The sequence below is a fragment of the Mus musculus genome, chromosome X (genome assembly GCF_000001635.26).
Source record: "Mus musculus strain C57BL/6J chromosome X, GRCm38.p6 C57BL/6J".
In the NCBI taxonomy this organism is placed as follows: Eukaryota; Metazoa; Chordata; class Mammalia; order Rodentia; family Muridae; genus Mus; species Mus musculus.
This window is the reverse complement of record NC_000086.7, coordinates 118,479,500-118,504,048: the sequence shown is the minus strand read 5'-3', so window position 1 is coordinate 118,504,048 and position 24,549 is coordinate 118,479,500. Positions and strand designations below refer to the sequence as shown.

The 24,549-nt window shown below is 38.3% G+C and overlaps 1 protein-coding gene across 1 annotated transcript; it reads left to right on the top strand.

Annotated features, from left to right (window-relative positions):
• Window positions 1-23,319: 23,319 nt before the first annotated feature.
• Window positions 23,320-24,341, top strand: Tgif2lx1 (TGFB-induced factor homeobox 2-like, X-linked 1). The gene has a single exon (NM_153109.1). The coding sequence runs from the start codon at window positions 23,427-23,429 to the stop codon at window positions 24,120-24,122; it is 696 nt and encodes a 231-aa protein (NP_694749.1). The 5' UTR covers window positions 23,320-23,426; the 3' UTR covers window positions 24,123-24,341.
• Window positions 24,342-24,549: the final 208 nt, after the last annotated feature.

Sequence of the window (24,549 nt, the reverse complement as noted above, 5' to 3'; positions counted from 1 at the left end):
TTTTGTTTGTTTGTTTGTTTTTGCATTCCTCTGATGATTAAGGATGATGAACATTTTTTCAGGTGCTTCTTGGACCTTTGGTATTCCTCAGGTGAGAATTCTTTGTTTAGATCTGAGCCCCAGTTTTTAATGGGGTTATTTGATTTTCTGGAGTCCACCTTCTTTAGTTCTTTATATATACTGGGTATTATTCCACTATCTGATTTAGGATTGGTAAAGATCTTTTCCCAATTTGTTTGTGGCCTTTTTGTCTTATTGAGTGTCTTTTGCCTTACAGAAGCTTTGCAATTTTATGAGGTCCAATTTGTTGATTCTCAACCCTACAGCACAAGCCATTGCTGTTCTATTCAGGATTTTTTCATCTGTGCTCATATCTTCAAGGCTTTTCCCTACTTTCTCCTCTTTAAGTTTCAGTGTCTCTGGTTTTATGTGGAGTTCCTTGATCCACATAGAATTGACCTTAGTACAAGGAGATAGGAATGGATCAATTTGCATTCTTCTACATGATAACAACCAGTTGTGCCAGCACCATTTGTTGAAAATGCTGTCTTTTTTCCACTGGATGGTTTTAGCTCCCTTGTGAAAGATCAAGTGACCATAGATGTGTGGGTTCTTTTCTGGGTCTTCAATTCTATTCCATTGGTTTACCTGTCTGTGGCTAAACCAGTACCATGCAATTTTTATCACAATTGCTCTGTAGTACAGCTTTAGGACAGGCATGGTGATTCCACCAGAGGTTCTTTTCTCCTTGAGAAGAATTTTTGCTATCCTAGGTTTTTTGTTATTCCAGATGAATTTGCAGATTGTCCTTTCTAATTTGTTGAAGAATTGAGTTGGAATTTTGATGGGGATTGCATTGAATCTGTAGATTGCTTTTGGCAAGATAGCCATTTTTACTGTATTGATCCTGCCAATCCATGAGCATGGGAGATCTTTCCATCTTCTGAGATCTTTTTTGATTTCTTTCTTCAGAGACTTGAACTTCTTTTATTTTTATTTTTATTTTTATTTTTTATTACGTATTTTCCTGAATTACATTTCCAATATTATCCCAGAAGTCCCCCATACCCTCCGCCCCTCTACCCTACCCACCCATTCACACTTTTTGGCCCTGGCGTTCCCCTGTACTGGGACATATAAAGTTTGTCTGTCCAATGGGCCTTTCTTTCCAGTGATGGCCGACTAGGCCATCTTTTGATACATATGCAGCTAGAGTCAAGAGCTCTGGGGTACTGGTTAGTTCATAATGTTGTTGCACCTACAGGGTTGCAGATCTCTTTTGCTCCTTAAATACTTTCTCTAGCTCCTCCATTGGGGGCCCTGTGATCCATCCAATAGTTGACTGTGAGCATCTACTTCTGTGTTTGCTAGGCCCCGGCCTAGTCTCACAGAGACAACTATATCAGGGTCATTTCAGCAAAAGCTTGCTAGTGTATGCAATGGTGTCATCATTTGGAGGCTAATTATAAGGTGGATCCCTGGATATGGCAGTCGCTAGATGGTCCATCCTTTTGACTGAGCTCCAAACTCTGTCTCTGTAACTCCTTCCATGGGTGATTGTTTCTAATTCTAAGAAGGGGCAAAGTGTCCACACTTTGGTCTTCATTCTTCTTCAGTTTCATGTGTTTTGCAAATTGTATCTTATATCTCTGATATACTAAGTTTCTGGGCAAATATCCACTTATCAGTGAGTACATATCATTTGAGTTCTTTTGTGATTGTGTTACCTCACTCAAAATGATGCCCTCTATGTCCAATCATTGGCCTAGGAATTTCATAAATTCATTCCTTTTAATAGCTGAATAGTACTCCATTGTGTAAATGTACCACATTTTCTGTATCCATTCCTCTGTTGAGAGGCTTCTGGGTTCTTTCCAGCTTCTGGCTATTATAAATAAGGCTGCTATGAACATAGTGGAGCATGTGTCCTTACCGGTTGGGACATCTTCTGGATATATGCCTAGGAGAGGTATTGCGGAATCCTCCGGTAGTACTATGTCCAATTTTCTGAGGAACTGCCAGACTGATTTCCAGAGTGGTTGTAAAGGCTTGCAATCCCACCAACAATGGAGGAGTGATCCTCTTTCTCCACATCCTCGCCAGCAGCTGCTGTCACCTGAATTTTTGATCTTAGCCATTCTGACTGGTGTGAGATGGAATCTCAGGATCAAGGAACTCCACATAAAACCAGAGACACTGAAACTTATAGAGGAGAAAGTGGGGAAAAACCTTGAAGATATGGGCACAGGGGAAAAATTCCTGAATAGAACAGTGATGGCTTGTGCTGTAAGATCGACAATTGACAAATGGAACCTCATGAAACTGAAAAGCTTCTGCAAGGCAAAAGACACTGTCAATAAGACAAAAAGGCCACAAACAGATTGGGAAAGGATCTTTACCTATCCTAAATCATATAGGGGATTAATATCCAATATATATAAAGAACTCAAGAAGGTGGACTCCAGAAAATCAAATGACCCCATTTAAATATGGTTCTCACAGCTAAACAAAGAATTCTCACCTGAGGAATACCTAATGGCTGAGAAGCACCTGAAAAAAAAAATGTTCTGCATCCTTAATCATCAGAGAAATGCAAAGCACAACAACTCTGAGACTTGAACTTCTTAACATACAGATCTTTCACTTCTTTAGTTAGAGTCACACCAAGGTATTTTATATTATTTGTTTCTATTGTGAAGGATGTTTTTCTTTTTTCCTAATTTCTTTCTCAGCCTGTTTATCCTTTGTGTAGAGAAAGGCCATTGATTTGTTTGAGCGAATTTTATATCCAGCTGCTTCATTGAAGCTGTCTATCAGGTTTAGGATTTCTCTGGTGGAATTTTTAGGGTTACTTATAACATCTGCAAATCATATCATAACATATCATATCATCTGCAAATAGTGATATTTGACTTCTTCATTTCCAATTTGTATTCCCTTGACCTCCTTTTGCTGTCTAAATATTCTGGCTAGGATTTCAAGTACTATATTGAATAGGTAGGGAGAAAGTGAGTAGCCTTGTCTATTCCCTGATTTTAGTGGGATTGCTTCCCGTTTCTCACCGTTTACTTTGATGTTGGCTACTCGTTTGCTGTAGATTGCTTTTATCATGTTTAGGTATGGGCCTTGAATTCCTGATCTTTCCAAGATTTTTATCATGAATGGGTGTTGGATTTTGTCAAATGCCTTTTCTGCATCTAACGAGATGATCATGTGGTTTTTGTCTTTCAGTTTGTTTATATAAAGGATTACATTGATGGATTTTCGTATATTAAACCATCCCTGCATTCCTGGAATAAAACTTCTTGGTCAGGATGGATGATTGCTTTAATGTGTTCTTGGATTCGGTTAGCGAGAATTTTATTGAGGATTTTTGAATCGATATTCATTAGGGAAATTGGTGTGAAGTTCTTTATCTTTATGGGTCTTTCTGTGGTTTAGGTATCAGTGTAATTGTGGCTTCATAAAATGAATTGGGTAGAGTACCTTCTGTTTCTACTTTGTGGAATAGTTTGAGAAGAACTGGAATTAGATCTTCTTTGAAGGTCTGATAGAACTCTGCTCTAATCCCATCTGGTCCCTGGGCTTTTTTTGGTTGGGAGACTATTAATGATTGCTTCAATTTCTTTAGGGGTTATAGTACTGTTTAGGTCATTAATATGATCCAGATTTAACTTTGGTACCTGGTATCTGTCTAGACATTTGTCCATTTCATCCAAGTTTTCCAGTTTTGTTGAGTACAGCCTTTTGTAGAAGGATCTGATGGTGTTTTGGATTGCTTCAGGATCTGTTGTTATGTCTCCCTTTTCATTTCTGATTTTGTCAATTAGGATGCTGACCCTTTGCCCTCTAGTGAGTATGGCTAAGGGCTTATCTATCTTGTTGATTTTCTCAAAGAACCAGCTCCTCATTTGGTTGATTCTTTGAATAGTTCTTCTTGTTTCCACTTGGTTGATTTCACCCCTGAGCTTGATTATTTCCCTGCTTTCTACTCCTCTTGGGTGAATATGCTCCCTTTTGTTCTAGAGCTTTTAGGTGTGTTGTCACACTGCTAGTGTGTGCTCTCTCTAGTTTCTTTTTGGAGGCACTAAGAGCTATGGGATTTCCTCTTACGGATGCTTTCATTGTGTCCCTTAATTTTGGGTATGTTGTGGCTTCATTTTCATGAAACTCTAAAAAGTCTTTAATTTCTTTCTTTATTCCTTCCTTGACCAAGGCATCATTGATGAGAGTGTTGTTCAGTTTCCACATGAATGTTGGCTTTCTCTTATTTATGCTGTTATTGAATTTCAGCCTTAGTTCAAGGTGATCTGATAGGATGCATGGGAAAATTTCAATATTTTTGTACCTGCTGAGGCCTGTTTTGTGACCAATTATATGGTCAATTTTGGAGAAGGTACCATGAGGTGCTGAGAAGGAGGTATATCCTTTAATTTTAGGATAAACTGTTCTGTAGTTATCTGTTAAATCCATTTGTTTCATAACTTCTGTTAGTTTCGATGTGTCCCTGTTTAGTTTCTGTTTCCAGTATCTGTCCATTGATGAAAGTGGGGTGTTGAAGTCTCCCATTATTATTGTGTGAAGTGCAATGTGCGCTTTGAGCTTTACTAAAGTATTTAATGAATGTGGCTGCCCTTGCATTTGGAGCATAGATATTCAGAATTGAGAGTTTCTCTTGGAATTTTTTTTTTCCTTTGAGTAGTATTGCGTGTCTTTTTTGATAACTGTGGGTTGGAAGTTGATTTTATTCGATATAAGAATGGCTACTCCAGCTTGTTTCTTCAGACCATATGCTTGGAAAATTGTTTTCCAGCCTTTCACTCTGAGGTAGTGTCTTTCTTTTTCCCTGAGATGGGTTTCCGTGAGCAGCAAAATGTTGGGTCCTGTTTGTATAGCCAGTCTGTTAGTTTGTCTTTTTATTGGGTAATTGAGTCCATTGATATTAAGAGGTATTAAGGAAACATAATTTTTGCTTCCTATTATTTTTGTTGTTAGAATAGGCATTCTCTTCTTATGGCTGTCTTCTTTTTGGTTTGTTGAAGGATTACGTTCTTGCTTTTCATAGCATGTAGTTTCCATCCTTGTATTGGTTTTCTTCTGTTACTATCCTTTGTAGGGCTGGATTCCTGGAAAAATATTGTGTGAATTTACTTTTGTCATGGAATACTTTGGTTTCTCCATCTAAGGTAATTGAGAGTTTGGCTGGGTATAGTAGCCTGGGCTGGCATCTGTGTTCTCTTAGTATCTGGATAACATCTGTCCTGGATCTTCTGGCTTTTATAGTCTCTGGTGAGATGTCCGGAGTAATTCTAATAGGCCTGCCTTTTTATGTTACTTAACCTTTTTCCCTTGCTGTTTTTAATATTTTGTGTTTATTTAGTGCATTTGTTGTTCTGATTATTATGTGTCATGAGGAATTTCTTTTCTGGTCCAGTCTATTTGGAGTTCTGTAGGCTTCTTGTATGTTCATGGGCATCTCTTTCTTTAGGCATGGACATTTTTCTTTTATAATTTTGCTGAAGATATTTGCTGGATCTTTAAGTTGAAAATCTTCATTCTCATCTACTATTATCTGTATGTTAGATCTTCTCATGGTGTCCTGGATTTACTGGTTGTTTTGATTTAGGATCTTTTTGCATTTTGCATTTTCTTTGATTGCTGTGTCCATGTTCCCTATGGAATCTTCTGCACCTGAGATTTGCTCTTCCATTTCTTGTATTCTGTTGCTGATGCTCATATCTATGGTTCCTGATTTTTTTTTTCCTAGGATTTCTATCTCCAGAGTTGTCTCCCTTTAGGTTTTCTTTATTGTTTCTACTTCCATTTTTAGATCCTGGATTTTTTTTTCAATTACATCACCTGTTTGGTAGTGTTTTCCTATAACTCTATAATGTATTTTTGTGTTTCCTCTTTAAAGGCTTATAGCTGTTTACCTATGTTTTCCTGTATTTCCTTCTTAAAGTCCTTCATTATCATCATAAGAAGTGACTTTAGATCCCTGTCTTGCTTTTCTGATGCGATGGTGTATCCAGGGCTTACTATGGTGGGAGAATTTGGTTCTGATGATGCCAAGTAACCTTTGTTTCTGTTGATTCTGTTCTTAAGCTTGCCACCTGCCATCTGATTATCTCAACTACTTGCTGTCCTCAATACATCTGATTGGAGTCTGTCCTTCCTATAATCCCAGTTGATTCAGGACTCCTCAAAGTCCAGCTTTCTCAGTGATCTTATGCTTGTGGGCTCCTGTGAACCTGAGATTCTGGGTTTGTCAGAGTTCTTGGCAGTTAAGTTCCTCTGAGACCCTGAAATACTGGTGTTACCAAGATCCTTTTATTCTGGGATCCTGTTGTCAAAGATCCTGGGTGTGTTACAGTGCCTGGAAATGTTGTCTCCTTTGAAGAGTGTGGAGCCTTCTGATCAGTGGTCCTAAGATCTCATGGACAGTCCTTTAAGGATTGTAGTTGTGTCCGCCGACTCTGCGCCCAAGGTGACCAAGTGCTGGTGCAGACCAGAAGGGACTTGTGCCCCTGGTCAGCCTGGATTTTCTGCTTCCCTAATGCTGTCTCAGGTCCCTCGAAATTGGATTGGAACAGAAGTTGTGTTCCACTCACCAGAAGTCCTAAGGTCACATGGAGAGTCCTCTAGGGACCTTGGGGGTGTCTGCTGATTCTGCGCCCAACTTGACCCAGTTCTGGTGCCAACCGGAAAGGCCCTATTATTCTTAAATTTGGTCTTTTCCTTGTGTTCTGGAGATTCTGGATGTTTTTGATTAGGAGCTTTTTATGCTCTGCAGTTTCTGTTGTGTAAATATCTTCTGTGGTGTTTTATATTCCTGAGATTATCTCTTTTATCTTTTGTATTCTGTTGGAGATGTTTCCTTCTGTAGATCCTGACCTATTTCTTAGGTTTTCCATTTCCACGTTTGCCTCCATTAGTGAGTTCTTTATTGTTTTTACTTCTATTTTTATGTCTTGGACCACTTTGTTCAATTGCTTTACCGGTTTGACTGTGTTTTCCTTTATTTCTTTAAAGGTTTTATTTGTTTCCTCTACAAGGCCTTGTTCCTGTTTACCTGTGTTTTCCTGTATTTCTTTAAGTGTGTTATTTATATCTTCCTTAAAGCTCTATATTATCTTCATGAAATGGAATTTTAGGTCAGCATCATCCTTTTCAGTTGTGTCAAGGTATCCAAAGCTTGCTGTGGTGGGAAAGATAGATTCTCAGGCTGCCAAAAAAATATTGCCTTCTGTTGCTTATGGTTTTGCACTTATATCCTCCCATTTGGTATATCTGATGTTAATGGGCCTGAGTTTCTTTCTCTGGAGTCTACATCCTATGTCCCTATTTCCAGAAGATCTCCTGGGAGTCCTGTAGACTGTGGGGTGATGAGAGGACCAGACAAGCTGATTTGCCACAAAAAGGGGGCAGACTGGAAGGGAGATAGGGTTCATGTTAAGGGGAGGAGTCCCAAATTCACTGGACTCTTTGGGGACCTCAGGTGATGCATTGATTTAACCTGGGGTCTCACTTGTTACTCTGGCTATAGCAGATCTCCTGGAAGTCCTGTAGACTGTAGGATGATAAGAAATGTAGACATGACAATCATCCTTGTTTTTCTTTTTTCTTTTTCTTTTGGTTTATTACTTTTATTATTTTACAGTCCAGTCCATATCCACCTTTCAGTCCTCCCTCCTACAGTTTCTCATCCCATTCCTCCTAACTCCTGTCTCCAAGATGATGCCCCCCTCCATCATTCCCCACTCCTTGGGACCTCAAGTCTCTCGAGGGTTAGGCACCTCTTTCCTCACTGAGGCCAGACTAGGCAGTCTTCTGCTGCATAAAAGGCGTGGGCCTCTTACCAGCTAGTGTATGCTGCCTGATTGGTGGCTTAGTGTATGAGAAACAACAGGGATCTGGGTTAGTCGTGACTACTGGTCTTTCTGTGTGGTTGCCGTCTGTCAGGAATCAGAATTGGACAAGCTAATAACTAGTAGGTTATCATCCTGAGATGGCCTGCTTCGGATTATTATATAATCTGCGAGATGTTCACCATTATTACGCAAGCCTGTAAGGGATTTGTTTTAGAAAAGATTTGTGCTATTAATATGGTTTTCCTGTTAATATTAAACAATCACTAAGTAATAGCACATTTTTTTGGAGCAGAATGCTGCAGATCCACGAAGATGTACTGTCTTGTAGTGATGCTATGTAGACAAATAAATGACTTAAGTCTTAATTATGATCCTATAAGAATTCCTAAAATTATATCTGTGATTTTTTAAGTTCCTTTATAGTGGGACTGCTATAAGAGCTTTTTCTGATAGTCAAAACTGCAAGGAAAACTCTGCCAGTCTCCCAAGTGTCACCAGCTAATTGCTTTTAGATAGTAACAAGACTTTCTCCTACTCAGAGCATATTTTAAGAGGTTGTAAAACAATTTACCAGAGGTCATAAAAAGGTAACTAACAATTTATTGTAGGTGCTAGGACAGAGGATAAAATATTGACTGGATTTATCTATACAAAACTTCACTAATAGCTTAATTATGGTTTTAAACAGTTGATGAATGTTTATCCAGGGAATTACTCCTAATGGATATGCATATAAACATTATCTGTTGTAAATTTCTTTTTCAATTTATGATTTGATTTTTTTGTGTGAACTTGCAATCAACTTTGTAACATGTGATTATATATTCTGAAGCATGTATAAGTACTGTGGACAAAGAGATGAGAGGCAGATAGAAAAGAATGTTTTTTTTTTTTTTTAGAAATTTTCCCTTACTAGAAGTTTTCCCTTTCCCCACTTAGATCTTTCTGCTTTTCCCCTTAGATAGCTTGCGTAGGAAATTTTTTGCAATTTAATAATACATTCTATAACCAGTTTTCTTTTTTTTCTCTCAGTGAATTTTTATTTATTTATTTATTAGGTATTTTCTTCATTTACATTTTCAATGCTATCCCAAAAGTCCTCCATACCCTCCCCCCACTCCCTCACCCTCCCACTCCCACTTCTTGGCCCTGGTGTTCCCCTGTACTGAGGCATGTAAAGTTTGCAAGACCAAAGGGCCTCTCCAATGATGGCCGACTAGGCCATCTTCTGATACATATGAAGCTAGAGACACGAGTTCTAGGGGGTACTGGTTAGTTATTATTGTTGTTCCACCTATAGGGTTGCAGACCCCTTTAGCTCCTTGGGTACTTTCTCTAGCTCCTCCATTGGGGGTCCTGTGATCCATCCAATAGCTGACTGTGAGCATTAAAAGGAATGAATTTATGAAATTTCTAGGCAAATGGATGGACCTGGAGGTCATCCTGAGCGAGGTAACCCAATCACGAAAGAACTCACATGATATGTACTCACGGATAAGTGGATATTAGCCCAGAAACTTAGAATACCCAAGATACAAGATTCAATTTGCGAAACACATGAAACTCAAGAAGAATGAAGACCAAAGTTTGGACACTTTGCTCCTTCTTAGAATTGGGAACAAAACATCCATGGAAGGAGTTACAGAGACAACATTTGGAGCTGAGACGAAAGGATGGACCATCTAGAGACTGTCATATCCGGGGATCCATCCCATAATCAGCCCCCAAATGCTGACACCATTGCCTACACTAGCAAGATTTTGCTGAAAGGACCCAGATATAACCAGTTTTCTAAGTGTCCTTTTTCTTCCTGTGACTTTAGACTAGCAGGCCAAAGTTAGAGCCTGGCAGTTCCTGCTGCAATAGAACAATAGAATAGGGTTGCAGACCCCTTTAGCTCCTTGGGTACTTTCTCTAGCTCCTCCATTGGGGGCCCTGTGATCCATCCAATAGCTGACTGTGAGCATTAAAAAGAGTGAATTTGTGAAATTCCTAGGCAAATGGATGGCCACACTATTTAATCCCAGGCTGTTTGGCTACAGGTGTTAATCACCTAATACAGCAGCTTTCTACCCTCAGAAAGAGCAAGGAAGTTTTTAGGACTTTTTAGAAGTTATCATCAGCATTTCAGTATAGTTAGAGAGCTAGTACATTCTGAGATCCTCAGACTTTAAAGATATCACCAGAGTCCTTCTCTGTGCCCCTGCTACAACTCTCTCTGTGCTAGGAGGCTACTGGTAGGCCTCCAACTCAACTTCTTCCAGTCTTTCCCTAATTCATCCTCAGTGGTCGCCAATATCAATTGGTTAGGGAAAAGTATCTGCATGTGTCTCAGCTGCTTGTTGGGACTCTTGGAAGACAGCCAGGCTAGGTTCTTGTCTGTAAACACACCACAGCATCAGTTATACTGTAAGGTCTTGGAGACTTTTCTTGAGATGAATCCCCCTTTTAAGAATTGGTTATTTGTTTTTTTGGCAGATAGCTTCTTGAGTTCCTAATATACTTTGGATACTAACCCTGTATTGGATGTGGGGTTAGTGAAGAATTATTTTCCTGATCTGTAGGTTGCCAACTTGTCTTACTGTTTATGTCCTTTGCTTTACTGAAGCTTTCCAGTTTCATGAGGTCCCATTTATCAATTTTTGATGTTAGAGCCTGAGCCTTTGGAGTTCTGTTTAGGAAATTTCCCAGAGGCTCTTTCCCAATTTCTCTTATTAGATTCAATGTTTCTGGTTTTATGTTTTGGTCTTGGTTCCACTTGGCCTTGAGTTTTGTGCAGGATGACAAGTATGGACTCATTTTCATTTTTCTACATACAGAATGGAGTAGACCAGCATCCATTATTGAAGATACCTTCTTTTTTATGTTGTATATTTTTGGTTTCTGTGTCCAAAATCAAGTGCCCATATGTGTGTGGTATTTTTTCTGGGTATCCAGTTGTATTCCATGGATCAACATGTCTGTCTCTCTCCCAGTACCACACATTGTTCTGATCACTACTGGGCTGTAGTACAGCTTTGGGTCAGGAATGGTGATTTCCCAAAGAATTTCTTTTATTGTTGAGAATAATTTTTCCTATCTTGGAAATTTTGTTTGTTTGTTTGTTTTCCATGTGAAATTGGAAATAGAATTTTTCTTTCCATGTCTTTGAAGAATTAATTTGTGATTTTGATGGGAATTGCATTGAATCTGTAGATTGCTTTTGGTACGATGGCCATTTTTACTATGTTAATCCTACCAATCCATGAGAATGGGAGATCTCTCTATTTTCTGAGGTCTTCTTCCATTTCTTTCTTGAGAGACTTGAGCTGGGAATGTTAGCTCTCTTCTATTTCTATTATTTGTAGTTTCGGTATTTACAGAGTTTTCTAGGTTTCCTGATTTGGGGTTAAAAGTTTTACATGTTTTCAATTTTCTTTGATCACTGTGTCAATATCTTCTGAGTTATCTTCTACAACTGAGATTCTCTATTTTATCTCTTGTATTCTGTTGTTGATGCTTACATCTGTATCTCTTGACCCCTTTCCTAAGTTTTTTATTTCCAATGTTGCCTCCATTTTTGTTTTATTATTTCTGCTTCCATTTTTAGATCTTGTACTACTTTGTTCAGTTCCTTCAGCTATTAGATTGTGTTTTGCTGTATTTCTTTAAGAGATTTGTTTGTTTCCTCTTTAAGGGTTTCTGCCTGTTTACATATATTTTCCTGTATTTCCTACTATGACTCATTTATATCCTCCTTACAGGACTCTATTACCTTCACAAGATAGGATTTTAGGTGAGCATTCTCGTTTTCTGCTGTGTTGGAGTATCCAGAGCTTGCCATGTTGGTAGAACTGGGTTCTGGTGGTGCCAAAGTATATTGCTTATGTTCCTGTGTTTTCTCCTTGCCATCTGGCTATGTCTGATATTATCTAGTCTGGGTGTCTCTGGAGCCTGACTCCTGTGGCCCTGGATTGTAGTAGGTCTCCTGAGATACCTATGGACTGCAGTAGATCTGGGTGGTCTTTAGACTGTAGGGTCTTCATAGGAGCAAATGCCCTGGTCAAAGTTGCAGGCTGGAAATTGGGTGAATTTCAAGCAGAGGGAGGGCATGGTTCGCAAGTCAGCTGGGCTTCCCGGTGTTCCCAGCTACCATGCTTAAAAGAGATGATCCCTTACCTGTTGACCTTCATTCAGCAGATATCCTAGGAGGCCTTCAGACTGCACGGTAGGTCTTCAGAGTGGCAGACAAGCTGATGATCTGCCCTGGGCATTGCCATAGCCTTGAAGCACTTGTTTTTCAGTTTTTACCTCTCTCATGCTTCCAGCATGAGGTGACTATGTAATTGACAAGAGCTATACTCAAAGTCTAGGGGAGAGAAACTACACCTGGAATAGCCACATCAAAATCCTTACTGAACTTTTTTAATTCATCACCTAAAAAAACATGGCAGATTAGAACGTGGAGCTAAAATTTTGGCCCCAAATATATTAAGTCTAATACAGAAGCACAATAAAACAACAAAATTATATTAAAAATAATCTTGTGAATATGAATAATTCTACCATACTGATTCTAATGATTATGAAATGAACAAATGTTTGAACCAACAATTCAAAGGAATGATGATAAAAAATTATAAAAACATAAAGAGGACATCAATATAAACTAAAATAGAATAAAAGTGAAAAAACTGTATCCAACAAGAGAAATGACTCAGGAAATGAAAGAGGGAATTTATCAACAGACCGAAATTCCAGAAACAAACAATCAATGAGCAGAGGAGAGAGCACTGAATCTCTCTTCACTACATTTAAGAACTTGAGATCCAGGAGTGAGTGAGATGGCTAAGAGATTAAGAACACTCTCTGCTCTTCCAGAGGTCTTGAGTTCAATTCTTAGCAATGACAATATAGCAAATAACCATCTATAGTGAGATCTGGTGCCCTCTTCTGGTCTACAGGCACACATGCAAGCAGAATGCTGTAGGCATAATAAATAATTCTGTTGAAAATTACTTGAGATCCATCCCATGAACAAGAATGAGCAGGATCAATATAGTAAAAATGGCCATCTTGCCAAAAGCAATCTACAGATTCAATGCAATCACCACCAAAATTCCAACTCAATTCTTCAACGAATTAGAAAGGGCAATCTGCAAATTCATCTGGAATAACAAAAAACCTAGGATAGCAAAAACTCTTTTCAAGTATAAAAGAACCTCTGTTGGAATCACCATGCCTGACCTAAAGCTGTACTACAGAGCAATTGTGATAAAAACTGCTTGGTACTGGTATAGCGACAGACAAATAGACCAATGGAATAGAATTGAAGACCCAGAGATGAACCCACATACCTATGGTCACTTGATCTTTGAAAAGGGAGCGAAAACCATCCAGTGGAAAAAAGACAGCATTTTCAACAAATGGTACTGGCTCAACTGGCAGTTATCATGTAGAAGAATGAGAATTGATCCATTCCTATTTCCTTGTACTAAGGTAAAATCTAAGTGGATCAAGAACTCCACATAGAAAAAGAGACATTGAAACTTGAAGAGGAGAAAGTGGGGAATAGCCTCGAAGATATGGGCACAAGGGAAAATTCCTGAATAGAACAGCAATGATTTATGCTGTAAGATCGAGAATCAATAAATGGGACCTCATAAAATTGCAAAGCTTCTGTAAGCAAAAGACACTGTCAATAGGACAAAAAGGCCACCAACAGATTGGAAAAGGATCTTCACCTATCCTAAATCATATAGGGGATTAATATCCAATATATATATAAAGAACTCAAGAAGGTGGACTCCAGAAAATCAAATAAACCCATTAAAAAATGAGGCTCAGAGCTAAACAAAGAATTCTCACCTGAGGAATACCGAATGGCTGAGAAGCACCTGAAAAAATGTTCAGCATCTTTAACCACTTAATCATTAGGGAAATGAAAACAAAACAAAACAAAACAAAACAACAACAACAACAAAAAAAACAGCCCTGAGATTCTACCTCACACCAGCCAGAATGGCTAAGATCAAAAATTCAGATGACAGCAGATGCTGTCGAAGACGTGGAGAAAGAGAAACACTCCTCCATTGTTGGTGGAATTGCAAGCTAGTACAAGTACTCTGGAAATCAGTCTGGCGGTTCCTCAGAAAATTGGACATAGTACTACCAGAATATCCCACAATTCCTCTCCTGGGTATATATCCAGAAGATGATCCCTCTGGTAAGAAGGACACATGCTCAACTATGTTCATAGCAGCCTTATTTGTAATAGACAGAAGCTGGAAAGAACCCAGATGCCCCTCAACAGAGGAATGGATACAGAAAATGTGGTACATTTACACAATTGAGTATGGATGGACCTGGAGGGCATCATCCTGAGTGTGGTAACCCAATCACAAAAGAACTCACATGATATGTACTCACTGATAAGTGGATATTAGGCCAGAAACTTAGAATATCCAAAATACAAGATACAATTTCCAAAACACATGAAACTCAAAAAGAACGAAGATCAAAGTGTGGACACTTTGCTCCTTCTTTGAATTGGGAACAAAACAACCATGGAAGGAGTTACAGAGACAAAGATTGGAGCTGAGACGAAAAGATGGACCATCTAGAGACTGCCATACCCTGGGATTCATCCTATAATCAGCCTCCAAACCCTGACACCATTGCACACACTAGCAAGATTTTGCTTAAAGGACCCTTATATAGCTGTCTCTTGTGAAACTATGCTGAGGCCTAGCAAACACAGAAATGGATGCTCACAGTCACCTATTGGATGGATCACAGGGCCCTCAATGGAGGAGCTAGAGAAAGTACCCAAGGACCTAAAGGGGTCTGCAATCCTATAGGTGGAACAACAATATGAACTACCAGTACCTCCCGAGCTCATGTCTCTAGCTACATATGCATCAGAAGATGGCATAGTAGGCCATCAGTCGAAAGAGAGGCCCATTGGTCTTGCAAACTTTATATACCTCAGTACAGGGGAATGTCAGGGCCAAGAAATAGAAGCAGTCATTAATAGTCTCTCAGCCAAAAAAATGCCCAGGACCAGATGGGTTTAGTGCAGAGTTCTACCAGACCTTCAAAGAAGATCTAATTCCAGTTCTGCACAAACTATTCCACAAAATAGAAGTAGAGGGAACTCTACCCAACTCATTCTATGAAGCCACAATTACTCTGATATCTAAACCACAGAAAGATCCAACAAAGATAAAAAACTTCAGACTAATTTCCCTTATGAATATCGATGCAAAAATACTGAATAAAATTCTTGCTAACCGAATCCAAGAACACATTAAAGCAATCATCCATCCTGACCAAGTAGGTTTTATTCCAGGGATGCAGGGATGGTTTAATATATGAAAATCCTTCAATGTAATCCATTATATAAACAAACTCAAAGACAAAAACCACATGATCATCTCGTTAGATGCGGAAAAAGCATTGAACAAGATCCAACACCCATTCATGATAAAAGTTTTAGAAAGATCAGGAATTCAAGGCCCATACCTAAAGATGATAAAAGCAATCTACAGCAAACCAGTAGCCAACATCAAAGTAAATGGAGAGAAGCTGGAAACAATCACACTAAAATCAGGGACTAGACAAGGCTGTCCACTTTCTCCCTACCTATTCAACATAGTACTTGAAATCGTAGCCAGAGCAATTCTACAACAAAAGGAGATCAAGGGGATACAAATTGGAAAAAATGAAGTCAAAATATCACTTTTTGCAGATGATATGATAGTATATATATAAGTGACCCTAATAATTCCACCAGAGAACACCTAAACCTGATAAACAGCTTCCATGAAGTAGCTGGATATAAAATTAACTCAAACAAGTCAATGGCCTTTCTCTACACAAAGAATAAACAGGCTGAGAAAGAAATTAGGGAAACAACACCCTTCTCAATAGTCACAAATAACATAAAATATCTTGGTGTGACTCTAACTAAGGAAGTGAAAGATCTGTATGATAAAAACTTCAAGTCTCTGAAGAAAGAAATTAAAGAAGATCTCATAGGATAGAAAGATCTCCCATGCTCATGGATTGGCAGGATCAACACTGTAAAAATGGCTATCTTGCCAAAAGCAATCTACAGATTCAATGCAATCCCCATCAAAATTCCAACTCAATTCTTCAACGAATTAGAAAGAGCAATCTGCAAATTCATCTGGAATAAGAAAAAAAAACTAGGATAGCAAAAACTCTTTTCAAGGATAAAAGTACCTCTGGTGGAATCACCATGCCTGACCTAAAGCTTTACTACAGAGCAATTGTGACAAACCTGTATGGCACTGGTATAGTGACAGACAACTAGACCAATGGAATAGAATTGAAGACCCAGAAATGAACCCATACACCTATGGTCACTTGATCTTTGACAAGGGAGCTAAAACTATCCAGTGGAGGAAAGACAGCATTTTCAACAAATGGTGCTGGCACAACTGGTTGTTATCATGTAGAAGAATGCGAATCGATCCATTCCTATCTCCTTTTACTAAGGTCAAATCTAAGTGGATCAAGAAACTCCACATAAAACCAGAGGCACTGAAACTTATAGAGGAGAAAGTGGGTAAAAGCCTTGAATATATGGGCACAGAGGAAAAATTCCTGAATAGAACAGCAATGGCTTGTGGTGTAAGATCGAGGATTGACAAATGGGACCTCATGAAACTGCAATGCTTCTGCAAGGCAAAAGACAGCCTCAATAAGACAAAAAAGCCACCAACAGATTGGGAAAGGATCTTTACCTATCTTAAATTAGATAGGGGACTAATATCCAATATATATAAAGAACTCAAGAGGGTGGACTCCAGAAAATCAAATAACCCCCTTAAAAGATGGGGCTCAGAGCTAAACAAAGAATTCCCAACCGAGGATTACCAAATGGCTGGGAAGCACCTGAAAAAATGTTCAACATCCTTAATCATCAGAGAAATGCAAATCAAAACAACCCTGAGATTCCACCTCACACCAGTCAGAATGGCTAAGATAAAAAATTCAGGTGACAGCAGATGCTGGCAAGGATGTGGAGAAAGAGGAACACTCCTCCATTGTTGGTGGAATTGCAAGCTTGTACAACCACTCTGGAAATCAGTCTAGTGGTTCTTCAGAAAATCTGACATAGTACTACCAGAGGATCCAGCAATACCTCTCCTGGGCATATATCCAGAAGATGTCCCAACAGGTAAGAAGGACACATGCTCCACTATGTTCATAGCAGCCTTATTTATAATAGCCAGAAGCTGGAATGAACCCAGATGCCCCTCAACAGAGGAATGGATACAAAAAATGTGGTACATTTACACAATGGAGTACTACTCAGCTATTAAAAAGAATGAATTTGTGAAATTCCTAGGCAAATTGTTGGACCTGGAGGGCATCATCCTGAGTGAGGTAACACAATCACAAAAGAACTCACATGATATGTACTCACTGATAAGTGGATATTAGCCCAGAAACTTAGTATAGAAGATATAAGTTACAATTTGCAAAACACATGAAACTGAAGAAGAATGAAGACCAAAGTGAGGACACTTTGCCCCTTTTTAGAATTGGAAACAATCACCCATGGAAGGAGTTACAGAGACAAAGTTCGGAGCTGAGACAAAAGGATGGACCATCTAGAGACTGCCATATCCAGGGATCTATCCCATAATTAGCCTCCAAAGGATGACACCATTGCATACACTAGCAAGCGTTTGTTGCAAGGACTGTGATATAGCTGTCTCTTGTGAGACTAGGCTGGGACTTAGCAAACACATAAGTGGATGCTCACAGTCAACTATTGGATGGATCACAGGGCCCCCAATGGAGGAGCTAGAGAAAGTATTTAAGGAGCTAAAGAGATCTGCAACCCTGTAGGCGCAATATTATGAACTAACCAGTACCCCGGAGCTCTTGTCTCTAGCTGCATATGTATCAAAAGATGGCCTAGTCAGCCATCACTGGAAAGAGAGGCCCATTGGACAGGTAAACTTTATATGCCCCTGTACAGGGGAACGCCAGTGCCAAAAAATGGGAATGGGTGGGTAAGGGAGTGGAGGGGGAGGGTGTGGGAGACTTTTGGGATAGCATTGGAAATGCAATTGAGGAAAATACATAATAAAAAAAAGAAGTGGAAGTGAAGGGGTAGGGGAGTGTTTGGGGAGTGTTTGGGGTGCCTTTTGGGGTAGCATTGGAAATGTAAATGAAGAAAACACCTAATTAAAAAATAATGAAGAAAAAATTAAAATGTTTAAATTTTTCAAATAGATTGATAATGATCCATAATTTATGTGGAAAAGCAAATTATCTGAATAATTCTCATTTGTTAAATTACTAGTGTTAATAACTTGAAACTTGTAATTAAAGGTCTTGTTCATTTTTTGTTGATGTGTGTGTACAGCACCTAGTGAGAGATTATGATATGCTTCTGACTATCAGTCCTTCATAACGAAAGTCAATAAAAACAGTGTATGTTTGTCAAAGATAAAAAATGAACCAATCAATTGGTTGAAGAATCATCTATTAATGACATTCAGTATTAATAATTCTCTGTTAACTGTTGTCTGAGAGACTTTATGACTTGACTGATATAGAGACCCATAGCCAAACATTACAGCCTGGGGACACTTTAAGAAGCATTGAGGAACCCAGAGTGGATAAGATGACAAAAGTCATGTAACCTGGACCCTGGGAGACTCTCAGAGACTGAAGCACCAACCAAAGGGCATACATGGGCTGGACCTAGGCCTCACCACATGCTGTAGCTAGGTCCCCAAACACATGTCACAGAGATGCAGCTTTGTCCATGCAGCTTCCCAACATTTGTAGTAGGTCTTCTGAGATACCTGTGGACTGTAGCAGATCTGGGAGGTCTTTAGAGTGTAGGGTCTTCATAGGAGCAAATGCCCTGGTCAAAGTTTCAGGCTGGAAATGGGGTAAATTTCAAGCAGAGGGGGGACATTTTTGTTGCCTGTCTGTGGAATTCATCCCCCCAACTGGGCTGCCTTGACTAAACTCAGTGGGAGTGTTACCCAGGAGGGCCTTTTCCCTTGGGCATCAGGACATGGCAGAAGGGGCTGTGTGATCTTCATCCAATATTTTAGAGTTTCAACTGATCAGTGACTACAGGAATTCCAGTTTTTTTTTAATGACGCATTCCCTTTCCCTGTAGCATATACCTGTTGCTTTGCATCATTCTCATGAAGACTCAGAAATGTATACAAATGTCTATAATTTACTATTTTCTTCTGCAGAATATTTTCAACTTAACTCAATGATTCTCCAGCTTTCACCAATTATAGGATCTCAAGAAACCAAGTATAGCACCAAGACCAAGGTATTGACATTGTATAATGTTAATTTTACATTATTTCACAATGAAAGGAAGTAGACAATTTTGTTGAATACATACATGTACTTTATAATCCCTTTGATCATTCGTGGGGCATCTGATTATGTAAATAATTCTGAATACCCCTTTTTCTAAGTGATGAAAAATACATTTTGAAGATTTATTATTTCTAGTTCCAATTTAAAGATTTTTTTCTTATCACCAATTGAAGTGGTTGGAAACTTACATATCTGATCTCTCACTTGATTAACCTTTCTTCTATGAGTGCTAAGGATGAAAGTCAGAAGTTTGGACATCTGAAGTAAACAGTTTATCACTTAGTTACATGCATCTACACCTCTTGGAGCTTTATCCTCTATAACTGTTTTTGTAAAAATGTCATTTAAGTATGTAAAGCTTCTCCTGATCTCTTTTAGAATAATTCCAGTTTTCTTTTAAAACATCAATTCATATAATGTATTAGGTACTTGTTTTGCCAAAGAGAATGAAAGATTAAATTAATACTATTGTGCAGCTATGAACACATAGAGAAAGGGTATAGTATGTTACCTTTTGTATGTATATATACTTGGTCCCCATTTTCCTCCAAAACAAATTTTGTGCTTGGCTTTTTGAGTCTTTTTGTTCTTCGATTCATACCCTGTGAATACATGTAATTCCATTGAATTTACTTGCTGGAATTTTTAAATATAACAATATTTTACTTTTTATACTTTTATTTTAAAGCATTCATATTATTTCCCTTGTCAAAGTTCACCTTGTTCCCATTCTCTTCCCTACACATCCAACTTTACATACTGTCTAACAAAACCAACCAAAAATTCCAATATAACAGAAAATCTTCCCTCAAAAGCCTAGAAAACAAAATACCTAACTCAAAAAGAAAAAAAGAAAAGAAAAGAAAAGAAAGGCATAAAGAAAACATCAAACTCAGATAGTCATGGCCTTTACCTGCAAAGCAATTTCAATTATTCATACAAATTTATAAATCAAATAACTTCATTGTGCTCCTGACATAATTTCTATATTAATGTTCTAATTGTACTAAATATGTCTATGTCACCAATTCATTGAATGTTATAAAGGTGAACAGTATTTTTTTTATTTTTCTGTATCTTAAAAAAAAGCTTTTAAGACAAACATAACCAGGAGAGTATATTTACACATAATGTAGCCTATAGAACTACAAGAATATTTCTGCTTAGAATCTGCTATCTTGGATGACTTTCTAGAAGAAAACCATTCCCAATTTTATAGCAATTCCATGCCTTTTTGTATTGTGAAAGTATTAATTTCCTGTATATTCAGTTTAGTAGCATGCATAACCCATGAATGATTGACAGTTCAATGAAAACAGATACAAATACCATGTGACAAACATTTATTAAGGCTTACAGACAGGAGTGCTAATCAATAACATGGGCGATCCAGCAGCTGACATACTCAACAAAACATCTAAAAGCAGGCTGTAGAGCTCTACCAGCATTGTTAGAATGCACATTAGAAGAGCCTACCAAACAATAACTATGTTTTTGAAGGTCAAATGGAGCATGGCTATACAAGCAAATTTTCTTTCACCTTTATTTTGCTGGTAAACATGAGCAAAGGGAATTTCAGGCTAGAATACACAACCAGTGGTTTGCTAGCTTGCTTTGACCCAAGAAATAGCACACCTAGCATACATGTATGTATACATGTACACATGTGCATATTAGTATATGTATTTGCAGTTCTATTCATAGATAACAGTATTTTTCTAGAATTCTTATGAGATGTAAACCTTATTAGCACATTCAAGTTCTGATCTACCTCCCCAACTTCTATTGTTCTTTTAGGTCCGCTAGATCATTAGGACTAAAACAATAGCTACTCATATGTGCATTTTGATGTTCTACTTTTGCAGAGATCATATAAATAATTGTTTTGCATTTTCTGTTTGTTTATTAAATTGTCCATATTGTCTGCTCCTTTTTTTATTAGGATAATCTACTTTCTAGTGATTTTTGAAGATGTGGAACTAACACATTATTTGCCATAAATATATGCAGTTATGCTGACAACATTTTCATGTGGCTCCAAAGGCTTTATTTGACTTCAGATTTTCTCCTATGTATGTTCCAGAAATGTATATGAATATGTCTTATATCATTCAACTTTTAAATCATTTTGTATTCAATTGTAGCAACAATGAAAAAGATAAAAACATACATTCTCTAGAACTCATAATATCATAGAGGAAATAAAAACACCAATATCCAATTTAATATTTAATGTTAAAACTAATTAATTCACTTTTCCTCTAATTGTTATTTATTTGATGGATAAATAAATCATTTCCACCTTTATCTTTTCTAAATATTAAAGATTCCATGACCATTGAGAAGAAAAAAATAGAGCAATCTTTTGCCAAAAGCACATATCTTCTTTAAAACTGTTCTTTTTCTTACAGTATATCATAGGGCAAGAGAGATGCCTCAATGCTTAGTATTGTACTTTCACAGTACCCCAGTTCACCAGACAGACAGCTGAGGACTGCCTTTAACTATAGCTCTAAGGAATTAGGATGGCGTTGTCCTCTTAAGTACTTGAACATAACTGTCTGTACACATTCTCTCTCTCTCTCTCAATTTCTCTCTCTCTCTCTCTCTCTCTCTCTCTCTCTCTCTCTCTCTCTCTCACACACACACACAAACACACACACACACATACACACACACACAGTAATTAAAATCAGCTATAAATATGAGTACATAAATTTTGGAGAAAAATGTGTTATGTATGTTAGGAATTGGAGAAAAGAACCTAGGGAGTGGATTCTATAAAGATATAGCATATACTTGTTGCATGAAATATAAAAAACAACCCATGCTAACACTGGCTAGGCACTGGCAGACAGGCCAACTTGTTTTCAGTTCCACAGACTCTCTGACTCAGAGTGCTGAAATTTCTTTCTTCTCCTGTATAGCTAAGATAGTGCACTCTCACACACCAAGTTCAGACATCATAACTTTCTCTGGAACCCAGTTGAGTGGGTGCATGAAGGAAAACACCACGCAATCTTAATTTAGAATCAATAGGTAACATAATCGCTGGGTGCAGAATCTAGCATCCTAATACTCAAGTGGCAGATCCTGGTGGATCAACCACTCAAACTGACAGCCTCCTAGAACAGGTCTTCCTGTTTGCTGGTGCCTAGCTGGTGTTAGCATGTTTTTGTTTGTTTGTTTTTGTTTTTAATATTTCATGCAGCATAAATATACTTAGATAAAATTGTCAAAGAATTTTTTGAAAATTTTAAATTTAACTGAAGAGAAACCAGAATAATCTATATATACATACTACATGGAAAAAGAAATAATATACTTGCTGCAGTCTTTTATTAAAGATAATATTTTAGAGAAATTGCTACTATTAGATGAGCCACTAGGGCAGCAACTAAGGAAGACAAGAATAAGACAAAAACATTATAACATTTTAAAGAAAGAATGTTCACGGTCTTTTAAACTTACACTGTACATTCATACACAAAATAATTAAAAAACATGATAAAAATAAAAACATCAAAAAGAAAGATATTGAAAAAAGGTTGCTTAGTGGGTAAAGGCATTTGTTTCCAAGGATGATCACCTGAGTTTAATCACCAGAACCCACATGATAGAAGGAGACAACACAGGTCCTCTGACCACAATGTGAACCCATGGTATGTGCACTTGTACACCTGCAGAAATACACACACACACACACACACACACACACACACACACACGGGGGGGGGGGGAGAATAAGTGGAATTTTTAAACGAATGGTAGTATTATTCTCTAATATATGCTAATATTATTCTCCAATATATGTACTTAGTATTTAGTTGACACCTGCAGAGAAATTATGAAAGGTATTTTTAAAAAATGGAGTTATAACACATACACAAATACATTGATATATGGCTAAAAAGAAAAAAAAAATCGAGTAAAGTAAAACAGGCCATGTAGAGCCAAAACGTGTAGGGATGTGTGTGTGGGAAGGACACGGGTTTGACGTAGAGAGAGTTTGTGACATCACAGAGCCAGTTGCCTCAGTTGTTAGCAACAGTCAGTCTGGCAACAGATGAGAATCCAATTCAGACAGCAGTGAAAGTCTTCCCTGACTCTCTCTGGGCAGCTTTAGTCCTACTTCGTTCATCCCTGGTTTCTAAGCCACTGAAAGCAGTCTTCCAGAACATGGAGGAGGCTGAAGGTAGTCCGGAAGAAACCCAGGACTTTATGAAATACTACAGCTCTTTCGGGATAAGACTTGAGAGAACCTGTAAGATGAAGTTTCATGACAGTCGGGAGCTTCCGAGAGGAAACATGTTGCCATTGAAGTCTGTGAAGATCCTCCGTGACTGGCTCTGTGAGCACCAGTTTAACGCCTACCCTACTGTAGCAGACAAACGAATGCTGTCCAAGAATACCGATTTATCTTACCTGCAGGTATCCAACTGGTTTGTAAATATCCGCAAACACCTTCGCTGGGAAATTCGTTACAAACCATACAGCTTGAGTCACGAAGGCCAGGCTGCCAATGCAGCCCAGAAGCAGCACTCCAATCCATCCGAGGAGGTCAAGACACAGTTTAACGAAAACGCCGATATGCAGGATCTGCCCCTGCCAATACGTCAAGATTCCGAAGAGAAAGTGCCATATCTGGAGTCTTCTCCAAACCAGAAGGTTATCGCTGAAGACAACATAGAGAAAGAAGAGAAGATTTCAATCACTGAGCCTTGGTCTTCTCCTGAAGTTGCATGGCCAGAGGAAAAGCCTGATTTTAGCAGCTTCTACATGTTGGTTGATGTTGCTGTACAGAAGGCAAAAGAAATGGAGGAGCAGAAGAAGCAAAACCCCAACCCACAGGGTCCCCAACAACAGTTCATGTAGCCAGTTCTTTGAACTCTGGGAGGTTCATTTATACTTAACCTGATTAGCTTGTAATGCCGTCTTCTGCTCCATATTATTCTCCTTTAGAAGTCTTTTCCATCAATGTTTTCTGAAGAAAGTTACTATCCATGATATTCAACTTTAACAAATTGCTAACTTTATTCTCCTCCCCTGGACTTTAGCCCTATATATTTATTATTAAACATCATGCAAGCTACAGACAAGGGTGTTCACAGTTATTCTCAATTTTTCCACCCCAGAGAGTTCTGGTCACCAAGTCATCCTTCTTTCCCTCTCCTTGTATAAGTACCTTTATTAGTAATACAGATAATAGAATGGAAACGCTCAAAAACAGGTGCTTTGACACTGCAGGCCAGATTTTAATGCATGAGTTTTTAAATGCTTTCAACTCTGTTTTTGTTTCACT

Excerpts from the sequence above, each read along its gene's own strand:
- Tgif2lx1 (NM_153109.1), top strand. The coding sequence starts at position 23,427 with ATGGAGGAGGCTGAAGGTAGTCCGGAAGAAACCCAGGACTTTATGAAA.